The 12,120-nt window shown below is 39.6% G+C and overlaps 1 protein-coding gene across 2 annotated transcripts in view; it reads right to left on the minus strand.

The window, feature by feature from the left end:
- Window positions 1-12,120, minus strand: part of LOC122549231 (MDM2 binding protein) — a 78,152-nt gene that overhangs the window by 61,882 nt on the left and 4,150 nt on the right. For both annotated transcript variants that reach the window (XM_043688681.1, XM_043688680.1), the window contains exons 2-5: window positions 7,772-7,855; window positions 6,617-6,690; window positions 4,496-4,647; window positions 1,802-1,860 (exon numbers count right to left, since the gene is read on the minus strand). In XM_043688681.1, the coding sequence (XP_043544616.1) occupies window positions 1,802-1,860; window positions 4,496-4,647; window positions 6,617-6,690; window positions 7,772-7,855 (369 nt within the window). The remainder of the gene's footprint in view (window positions 1-1,801; window positions 1,861-4,495; window positions 4,648-6,616; window positions 6,691-7,771; window positions 7,856-12,120) is intronic.

A 12,120-nucleotide genomic window follows, 5' to 3' on the forward strand; every position in this document is an offset into this window, starting at 1 on the left:
ATGTTGGGTCCAGGTCGATGTGTTTGTTGATGGAGTTTGTGGATGAATGCCATGCCTCTCATGGCACAAACTCCATCAACAAACACATCGACCTGGACCCAATATACCAACCACTACAGCGGACAGCTGAAACTGACAACCGGAAGCGGCAGGGACAGACCACTATAAACACTGGAGGAAACATCAAAGAAGCGCTTCGCAGGAGGCTCCCAAGCACTGATGATGTCTCCTAGCCAGGGGACGAAACGTTTGCAACAAAAACTTCCAGCTCGGCGAACAGAACCACAACAACGAGCACCCGAGCTACAAATCTTCGCACAAACTTTGATTAGACCAATATTTGTCACTCAACTAAAATTGCAAAAAGACAGACCAGAAGTGCTGGAGAAACTCAGGTCTGGTAGAATCAATGTTTTGAGTCCAGTGACTCTCCACTTTTCTCTCCATAGATGCTGCTAGATCTGCTGATTTTCTCCAGCACTTTATGTTTGAGTATCAGATTTCCTGTGTCTGCAGTTCTGTTTTTTTTAATTTTCTTTGAGTAGAAGACTTTACAAAAAGAGCTGTTAAATCAAACCGAAACCTAGATTGAACAGACCAGCTACCAAAGTGAGGATTGCCACAGTTGACAATAATGCAACACCATCACCAGAACCAGAACCAAAACAGAACTGGTAGCAAACCACCTCATTTTTCTGTATGGTTTGGACTCTGATCCACAGACTTCATGCTTTCTTTGTCTGTAGTTATATTGTAGCTTTCATCTACAATATTCCGGAAGGAAAAAACAGTTCATCACGTCAGTCTATCTTGTGTGTAAATTAATTTGCGAACGGTTGCATTAAAGGGGGTATAGTTTAAGCTTGCATATTCGTAATTAATAATATGTTTTTAACACGTTAGAAAAGTTTGTTATCTAAATAAGTTTTTATAATCTTGTTCATTGACAAAGCTGGTGTGTGGTCTTTGATCTGAGATAGTAGTTGCAGTTAGACATTAGCCAGCCTACAGATTAAACTGGGCATATGTCATTTTTGTGACAACTTGCAGAATAGCAGAGCTTGATTTCCAGCACAGTACTTTCACCACATACTACATAAAAATTGAACTGTATACTAAAAATGAATCATTTTCTAGGCTATCAATAAAGGGTGTGGAAATGGAACAAATTGGATAGGGAGTCAGCAGGAGCACAACAGGCCAAATATCCTCGTTCCATGCTATAGTATTCCACAGTGGCACTGAGTAACCTTTCTGTTTGGTTTACATTAGGAACTAACATACAAACCTGTGGTTCAGCAACTTAGTGCTTGACATGCTACTAAATTTATTATTCTTAAATTGCACTCTAGGTATTAGGGAGGGCAATAGTCGAGACACCAGCATTTAAGTAAACTGCAAGTGCCTGCTGATGACCTCTTGGAAATGTTCATACATCACAGAGAAACAGCACTGGATAATGGGTCCTCCTTCTCAAAAATATATTGGGAACTTTAATTCTAAAATGGTGTTCATCATTGGATTTGTTGGGTGCTAGATCTCCAGATCCACTCAAGATGGGTAGTACACATTATGTAAAAGTAACAACTCCATTCACAGTTTGATTCAAAGAATTCAAGCTTGTTTTAAGGAATTGTGAAGGTAAAGATATTGCACACTGCAGATTATTTACAACTTGATGACAGTCTACACAATGCTTTATGACTGATTTGATTATCAAAACAGCTCCAAATCTTCTCAAAACTCACTAACAGCTCCATTACAACACAAATGCTCCAATGGAAACAATGCTAACAATTACCTGGAGGAGGCAATTTATCTGCCAGTTGATGTAGACCCTCAGCAGCTTCCTCAAATAACCTGCAAAATAAATCAATAGGTTGAACAAAAAAATCTAAATGTTTCCAACATTCCCTCAATGTAAGCAAAAGCAATTCATAATACCTCCAAAATAAGTCAATCATTTGTAACATACCACTTTATGAGATGTCACATTTTTGTCTGACCAGCACCATTTTTAAAAAAGGGTATGTTTTAACGTTACGTCTGTGATAATAGACCCACACTTCAAAGATCCTGACTTTATACTTCACCGTGATGAATTGTGAACCTGAATTCAGAATCTCCAACAACTTCGACCATAAGACATTGGACCAGAAATCAGGCTTAACAGCCCATCGACTCTGCTCCACCATTCAAATATGGTTGATAAGTTTCTCCCTGTTTCTACCCATTACCCTTGATCCCGTTGACAATCAAGAACCTACCTACCTCAGTCTTAAATATACTTAATGACCTGGCCTCCATAACCTTCTATGGCAATGATTTCCACAGATTCACCTCTCTCTGGCTGAAGAAGTTTCTCCTTATCTCAGTTCTAAAAGGTCATCCCTTTATTTTAAGACTGTGCTCTCGGGTTCTAGTCTTTCCGTCGATGGAAACATCTTCCCAACATCTACTTTGTCCAGCCCATTCAGTGTTCTGTAAGTTTCAATTAGATCCCCCTTCATCCTTCTAAACTCAGAGTATAGACCCAGAGTACTCAAACGTTCCTCATATGTTAGGTTTTTCATTCTTAGGACCATTCTCTGAACATATTCCAGGGCCAGTACATCCTTCCTAAGATTTGGGGCCCAAAACTGCGCACAATACTCGAAATGTGGCCTGACCAGAGCCTCAAAAAGAACATCCCTCTCAAAATAAATGTCATCATTCTATTTGCCTTCCTAGCTATTGACTCAACCTGCAAGTTTACCTTGAGAGAATCTTGGACGAGAACTTCCAAGTCTCTTTGCACTTCAGACGTCTGAATCTTCTCCCCATTTAGAAAATAGTCTATGCCTCTATTATTCCTACTAACGTGCATGACCTCACACTTTCCCAAGTTGTATTCCATTTGCCACTCTATTAACATGTCCAAATCCTTCAGCAGCCTCCCCACCTCCTCAATGTTGCCTATCTTTGTATCGTCTGCAAACATAGCCAGTATGCCCTCAGTTCTTTCATCTTAATTGTTAATGTATAAAATGAAAAGTTGCGGTCCCAACACTGAGCCCTTGTAGAAAAACTACCTGCTATCCTGAGAAAGACCTTTTTATCCCCACTCTCTGCTTTCTGCCAGACAGCCACGCTTCTATCCATGCCAGTACCTTGCCTCTAACACCATGGGCCCTTATCATACATAGTAGCCTTCTGTGCGGCACCTTGTGCGGCCTTCTTGAAGTCCAGGTAGATAACATCCATTGGCACTCCTTGGTCTAAGCTGCTCTTTACTCCCTCAAAGAATTCTAGCAGATTTGTCAGGCATGACCTCCCCTTGATGAAATCATGCTGACTTTGCCTACTTTACTATACACTTCCAAGTATTCAGAAATATTACCCTTCACAACGGATTCTAGGATCTTACCCATGACTGAGGTTTGGCTAATTAGTCTGTAATTTTCCATCTTTTGTCTTACTCCCTTTTTAAACAGGGGTGTCACATTTATGATTTTCCAGTCCTCTTGGGACCCTCCCTTACTCTAGCGATTCCTGAAAGACCACCACGAACACCTCCACTATCTCTTCAGTTTTCTCCCTTAGAGCTCTGGGGACTAGTCCATCTGGTCCAGGTGATTTATCCACCTTCAAGCAATTCAATTTTTCTGACATATTCTCCTTGGTGATGGCCATCATACTCAGCTCTGCCCCCTCACTTTCTTAATCAGTGCCATCTCAAAAATTAAAATAACAGTGAAAGCTGCGAGGACATCAAAAGCTACCCCTCACTCGTCTGACCAATGGTTGCATACTATATGACTAATTCAGAGGCCTCAGAAGCATTAATTTAATTATCTATAATTAAGAATCTAGAATAGTCCAATATGAAGGTCTATATCTCTGTAACCACAAGAAAATTAGCGATTTCAGAAAAGAAAGTTACATTGCCTTTAGCGTTTTGTTTTGTACACTTCATTTCCTAGGTTTCTGATTTGTCTCGAACTGGAATTTTCACAATTTCTTCCTGTTCCATTGATTCTCAAATGGCTCTTCTCTTCAATATCAGTTATTTGTCATTGCCTCACTCCAAAAGCTACTGAAGTATTCCATGAGGTCTTGGTTATCTTTGGACTTGATTTCTCCAAACCTTCCTTACTGGCCCCCCATAAATTTGATCTTGCGCAAAACTCAATCTGTCTCCCAGCCTGCAATCATTCAAGGACTTCATTGCATAATGTAGGCTTAGACATTAGCTTAGTGTAGCAGTCTGTTAGTACTGTCAGAGGTACTGTCTTTTGTTTAAGATGTGAAACCATGGCAAATACTAGTAAAGCACAACTAAAATCCACACCTGGGGAGTATTTGGATGGGAGATTGATGAACTAGATGGGTAAACCACAATTAACTAAACTGACTTTTCTGACCATAGACCCTTTTCAATGTTTAATTACATAAGGAGATACATAAAATATTAGAACTTCTGATTGCCAATAATAAAATAATATACAACACTTACTCACTCAGGGACAGCGGTTCTTTCACATCACTGTCCTCTTCCTCATAACTATTTATACTATTCAGACATTCTTCGATTAATACTGGCAAAGGTTCCTCACAGTCTCTGTCCTTCTCACTGGAACCAATTTCATCCCATTCTGGACTACAGAACTAGAAAAAATGAGATAGAATTAATAAGGTTTATCTTTGAGGACTGTATTGATTTTATAGCATTTCTGTGCTTTTATGAGAAAACCCATGTTTTCTTCTCGGTTCCCACACAGGGGTCTATGTGCAAAACATTTGATTCTAAAGCTCCAAATTAACCTGACATATAAAACATTTCTTTACATTCATTTACAGAAGTCACATATCTGGTAAAGTCAGCATTTATTGCCTTTGACAAGGTGGTGGTGAGCCAGCTTTCTGAAATCAACTGGAGCAGCTGTGTGTCTGCCTTTTAGGAAGAGTTAAGAGTCAACTATATAGGGTCAGTCTAGGTAAGGAAGGCAGGTTTCTATCCCTAAAGAACATTCGTGAAATAGGTTTTACAACAATGTGGTATTTATCATTGGTCACCATTATTAACAAACTTTTTAATTCTAGATCTCGTAGTCATAGAGTCATAGAGATGTGCAGCAGGTAAACAGACCCTTCGGTTCAACTCATCCATGCCGACCAGATATCCCAACCCAATCTAGTCCCACCTGCCAGCACCTAGCCCATATCCCTCCAAATCCTTCCTATTCATACACCCATCCAGATGCCTTTTAAATGTTGCAATTGTACAAGCCTCCACCACTTCCGATGGCACTTCATTCCATACACATACCACCCCCTGCATGAAAAAGTTGCCCCTTAGGTCTCTTTTACCCTCTCACCCTAAACCCATGCCCTCTAGTTCTGGACTCCCCCACCCCAGGGAAAAGACTTTGTCTATTTACCCTATCCATGCCCCTCATGATTTTATAAACCTCTATAAGGTCACCCCTCAGCCTCCAATGCTCCAGGGAAAACAGCCCTAGCCTATTTAACCTCTCCCTACAGCTCAAATGCTCCAACCCTGGCAACATCCTTGTAAATCGTTTCTGAACCCTTTCAAGTTTCACAACATCTTTCTGATCATTTAAATTTCCCGCTGTCATAGTTGATTTGAACTCCAGTCCCTAAATTACAAGGCAAGGCTCTGGATTACTAATTCAGTGACAAAGCAATCCTAACATATCTGAATTTTGAATAGATCAATTTGTCTTCATTGCATTTTTTTAAAACTCCACCAGTTTTGCCTCTCTAAACTAAAACCCATCAATAAAGCAAATTACTGCAGATACTGGAAATCTGAAACAAACCAAGAATGCTGCAGATATGGTGTGACTCTTCAGAATTGTCTCACATATGCAAAATGTTAACTTGATTTCTCTCCACAGTTGTTACCAGACCTGCTGAGTTTCCCCAGCATTTTGTGTTTGTAACACAACCCTATTATCAACAAAATTAAGAAATCACAAAACTGATTTCAACTGATGCATAGGAGCTGCAACATCTGATTTCTTTACTTCTGAAATCCATAATCTATTATTATTGCTTCCCAGAAAATTTCAGCCAGTAACACCATTCCATCCCTTAAATTTATTATTTTCTAGAGAAAATGTACCATCATATTCTCAACATTGACTATTTGTAAAATCTTTTCTTCAAATTTCTGCAAGCATTTCATTCATTTCTGCAAGTTTCTTTCATTAAAATAGAAAAACAAAATTAATGTTTCAAGTTCAATATGATCCTTCATCAGAACTGAAAAGAACTAGAAATGGTACTATATATGATTTGATAGAGGGTGCCCAGAACAAAAGTCAAAGAGAGTGCTAATGGTACCAAAGAGATAAAGATACAAAATAGATATGAAAAGGAGAAAATTGGTCTGCTCTTCTCAAAATGTGAACTGTCTTTCCCTCTATGGATGTTGCGGGACCTGCTGAGTTTTTATTTCAGATATCCAACATCTGCAGTATTTTGCTTTCATTATTTCACTGTTTTCACCTTATTGGTAGTTTTAAAAAATATATATAAACAAAAGCAATCAGCTTTGTTTTTTGACTTGTCACATACATACAGTTTTACAATTTCTTGTCATCCTCACCTGTGAAAAGCCATGTATTGCCTGAATTGCAAAGAACCATTTCTGCGGTGTTGGGCCACCGGATATTGAACAGGCTGCAATATATTAAGCAGACATTATCTAACAGTTTAAAAAAATGTATTTCATGAACAGGCTTAAAACTACAGAGATGTTGCATCCTTTCAAATTAATATTACATTAAAGGCAAAATTCAAAAAGACAACAGAGGAGCTTTCAGAGCTTGACAAAAATAATAGAGGGGAATCAAACATAAATTTAATGGAACACTGCAAATTGGAAAGGAAAGCAAAGCCAACTACAGAATCTCTTAACCATCTGACCAAAAACAACCTATAGAATATGGGAGCAATTTGAGGTTCTCTCTCCATATCCAGTAAAAGATACTAGAAAATAAGGAGACGGAGGTCTGTCTGATTTTTCTCTTCCCAGTTAGTTTTTGTACTATTAACAAAACCTTATACACTACTTTTAATTTCTTAAAATGTCAAAGCAGCTTCTTAGGACTATTCTTTATATCAACAATTGATACTGAACCACACAGCATGATCTTAGGTTTTCAGGAGCATCTTAAAAAGGAGAGGAAGATAGAGGGGTGAAAAAGTTTAGGGAGACAATTCCAAAACGCGGGTGCTAGACAATTGAAGGCACATCTTGTGGTCTTGTGAATTAGGGATAAAAGAGAGATTAAACTTGGAAGAGTTGAAAGATATTTGGACGAGTACAAAGATCTTGGACAGTTGTAGAGCTGGTGAGTTAGAAATAGAGAAAGCTGAGGCTATTGGAGATTTGAAACAAGGATAAGAAATATTAAAAAACTTTCTAAATGATATCAGTTAATTCAGTAGAGACTGAAGATCATACTTGTGCAATTTGCATGGCTCAGATAGCTATTATTAACCTCAAAGCTACCAGATATGGCGATTGTTGGTTTAAAACTATCTAGACCAACAAAATGGCATCTGTATTGCAGATAATGGTTGGGATATTTTGGGTCCAAACAGTACCCCCAGCTTTTCACAAGAGCACTTCATACACAATTTTTGAAACAGGATATCATCTGCAAAACATTACCTCAAAAGTCAAAAACTACAATTTTAGTTAATGTGCCTGAATATGGGCAAGCATATGAATTTCAAAACTGATTAAAGTTATTACCTGGAAACAAGGCCAATCTCGAATCTGAAGAGATACTAGCATTCTTTCTCAGTAGTTCATAGACACGTTTAATAGCTGTTAGCTCTGCAGTATAAGAATGAAATGATGTATGAACATATGCCAAAGAAGATACACAGTTTGTCTTATTCATCCTTGTTACAACTGGTGACATAACCCCTACGTGCCTAAAATAAACTACAGGTAAAAATACACACTAAAAAAGCCTAGGTCATGAATGAATGAATTCTGGAAAATTCTTTTCCTTTCTCTGTGCAACATTCCACCTCCCTCTTACATTCAAGCAATATCAGTTTCCTTCAGGAACTTCACAGCCCACTTCAAAATGTTTGTTATTAATTTGCAGCAACCTAAAAAGGTTTGCAAAGTTCTGTGGAGGAAACACCTCCTAATATCTAATGAAGATCTAAGTTTACACAATTTATACAGCCTAATAAAATTAATTAGTTCAAATAATTTCTCCTATTGCATAGAACAATACAGGCCCTTCAGTCCGCAACACTGTGCCAACCTTTTGTCCTACTCTAAGATCAAACTAACCTACATACCCTTCATTTTACTATCATCCATGATGGAGTTTAATTTGGATAAATGCAAGGTAGGCATTTTGGTAAAACAACTAACAGCAGGACTTAGAGAATTAAAAGTAGGGCCTGGGTAGTATTGTAGAACAGAGAGAGCCAAGGGATCAGGTACATAACTCTTTGAAGTTTGCATCACATGTAGATAGGGTGGTCAAGAAGGCATTTAGCATGCTTGCCTTCATTACTCAGACTTTTGAATATAAGAGTTGGGATGTCATACTGAGGTTGTGCAGGATGTTGGTGAGGTCCCTTCTGCAGTCCTACATCCAGCTCTGGTCTTCCTGTTATACAAAGGATATTATTAAACTGAAGAGGGTTCAGAAGAGATTTACTAGGATGTTACTAGGTATGGAGGTTTGAGTTATAAGGAGAGGCTGGATTTGCTGGCACTTTTTTCACTGGAGCATAGGAGGTTCAGGGTGACCTTTGAGAAATTTATGAAATTTTTAGGAGCATAGATAAGTTGAATGACAGGTGTCTTTTTTCTAGGGTGGGGGATTTCAAAACTGGGGGGCATATTTTTATGGCGTGAGGAGAAAGATCTTTAAAACAAATGAGTGGCAATTTTCTTTACACAGAGTGGTTCGCATGTGTAATGAACTTCCAGAGTATGTGGGTACAGTTACAATGTTTAAAAGTTTTTTAGGTAAGCACAGGAATAAGAAATGTTTGTAGGGATGTGGGCCAGACATATGCAAGTGGGACTAGTTTAGTTTGGGATTATGATCAGCATGGCTAGTTGGTCCAAAGGGTCTGTTTCCCTACTGCATGACTCTATAACTCCACTCTTCTGGGCCTCCCTCATTAAATTTGATTCCCTGCAATCAAAAATCTGTTTGTCTTAAATATACAATTTTCGGTGATGAAATATCCACAATTCTCTGAAGCAAAGAATTTCAAAGACTCTGGAATTCATGGAATTAGAAATTGCCTTCCCGTCTACCCTATCTTTATCGGTTATAATTTTATACATCTCAATCAGGTCCTGCCTCAGCTTTGTCTGCTCTATGGAAAACAACTCCCAGTCCATTTAGTCTTTCTTCATAGCTGAAATGTTCCAGCTCAGGTGACATCCTGATAAATCTCCTTTGCATACTCTGGAGCAAACAGACCTTTCCAATAATACAGCAACAAGAACTGCACACAGTACTTTAGCTGTGGCCTAACTAAAATCAGAAATCCCCCACTGACATTATCTTATTAATTTGACTATTTTGTGATTTGTCTACATATCTGTGCTTCTCTCTCCCTGACTGTCTCAGATTCTGTAGCATACCACCAGTCAGGTAACTGACCTGTACATGTTTTTAAAAGTTTACCTATATGGCTTGAGGAATTTTCTAAGCTATCACTCCTATACTTTGCAATAGTGAGCAGACAATCCTTCTGTGCTGTCAGCAATGTTTCTATAGCAGCAGTCATGCATTAACCCTATGTATTTACACTGTCAACTCATGCCTTACTACAGATGCTATCCACTGTTTCTCCAGTGCCTTAAATTGACCACATACACTCCACTTTCCAAATGGATTTGTATTTTCCAATAGGCCTGTCTAATCATCATCCCCTACTGACTGTGCACACTGTAGATCATTTCCCTACCAAATTAAGTTAAACCCCCAACAAAAGCATCAGCAAGTTACAATTCTCTCCCTACACAAAGAGGACTGCCACTTCTGTTCAGGTACAATTCCTCCAAATTATCTAGATCACAGCTTCCACAACATGAACCCAGTGATCCAGGAATCTAAAGCTCTCCCTTCTGCATCAAATTTTCAGCTATTCATTCATCTGCTCTTTCCATCTGTTCCTAAAATCACTAGGATCTGGCACCACAAGTATTGTTGTGATAACCTTTGATGCCTCCCTCATTGGTAACTATGTCATTGCTTTTCAACCTGCTACCCAGCACCCTAAAATTCTTGTTGTAAGCAGGCAGAGAAATGAGGCCTATGTCATTGGTAACTACATGAACCACCTCTGACTGTTTATGCTCCCACATCAGAATGGTGAACAGCTATTCAGTTACATCCTTGACCTTGGCTCCAGGGAGATAACACATCATCTTGGAGTCATGTCTGGCTGAGAAATGCCTCACTGTGCTCCTTACTATTAAATCTTCTAGCACTATTACCATTCTTCTCCTTTCCTAACATTCTCTCCCTCACTGGCTTTATCAAAAGGTAGCTATTATCTCACACCCGCATATCCCCCAAGTATTTCCAGCATTCTCAGTCTTAATTTCAGACTTGCTGGTTAACTCTAGAGACTCCATGAATCATAAATGCAAAAGGTTTAAATAGATAATAAGCAAGTTAACAATGTACATGGGAACAAATAAAGAAGGATCCAGACTGCCAAAGGTTAGTAGCAAGCAAACATTTTTGAACAGACAATGCCTACTAAAGCAAATTCAAAAATTGCTGGAAAAGCTCAGCAGGTATCTGAGGATCTGTGGAGAGAAATGCAAGCTAACATATTGGGTCTGGTGACCCTTCCTCAGAGCTGGGGAAGTGTCACCAGACCCGAAACGTAAATTCTATTTTCTTTCCACAGATGCCAACAGACCTGCTGAGCTTTTCCAGCCATATCTGTTGATTTTTCTGATTTACAGCATCCGCAGTTCTTTCAGTTTTTAAATGCCTACTTAAGACTGTATGAAGCAAGGATAATATGGATGTACACATAGAATCATAGAGGGGTACAGCATGGAAACAGACCCTTCGGTCCAACTCCTCCATGCCGACCAGATATCCCAACCCAATCTAGTCCCACCTGCCAGCATCCGGCCCATATCCCTCCAAACGCTTCCTACTAATATACCCATCCAAATGCCTCTTAAATGCTGCAATTGTACCAGCCTCCACCACTTCCTCTGGCAGCTCATTCCATACACGTACCACCCTCTGCATGAAAATGTTGCCCCTTAGGTCTCTTTTATATCTTTCCCCTCTCACCCTAAACCTATGCCCTCTAGTTCTGGACTCCCCCGCCCCAGGGAAAAGACTAGATATTGAATGTGGGAATTGTAACTTTAATATAAATACTACAATCTGCAGTAAAGCTTGAAGGTGTTCTGTAACTCAGCAAAACAAGCTTTGATCCCAGTGTTAAGGTTTCTGTTAGAGTCAGAGAGATGTACAGCACAGAAACAGATCCTTCGGTCCAACTCGTCCATGCCAACCATTTATCCTAACCTAATCTAGTCCCATTTACCAGCACTTGGCCCATACCCCTCTAAACCCTTCCTATTCATATTGCCATCCAGGTGCCTTTTAAATATTGCAATTGTACTTCCATCACTTCCTCTGGCAGCACATTCCGTACACACACCACCCTTTGCGTGAGAACGTTGCCCCTTAGGTCTCTTTTAAATCTTTCCTCTCTCATATTAAACTTATGCCCTCGAGGTCTGGGCTCCCCCACCACAGGGAAAAGACTTTATCTATTTAGGTAAAAACAATGACTGCAGATGCTGGAAACCAGATTCTGGATCAGTGGTGCTGGAAGAGCACAGCAATTCAGGCAGCATCCGAGGACAGGCAAAATCGACGTTTCGGGCAAAAGCCCTTCATCAGGAATAAAGGCAGAGAGCCTGAAGCGTGGAGAGATAAGCTAGAGGAGGGTGGGGTGGGGAGAGAGTAGCATAGAGTACAATAGGTCAGTGGGGAAGGAGATGAACGTGATAGGTCAGGGAGGAGAGGGTGGAGTGGATAGGTGGAAAAGGAGCTGGGCAGGTCCGACAAG

The sequence above is a fragment of the Chiloscyllium plagiosum genome, chromosome 4 (genome assembly GCF_004010195.1).
Source record: "Chiloscyllium plagiosum isolate BGI_BamShark_2017 chromosome 4, ASM401019v2, whole genome shotgun sequence".
Classification (NCBI taxonomy): Eukaryota; Metazoa; Chordata; class Chondrichthyes; order Orectolobiformes; family Hemiscylliidae; genus Chiloscyllium; species Chiloscyllium plagiosum.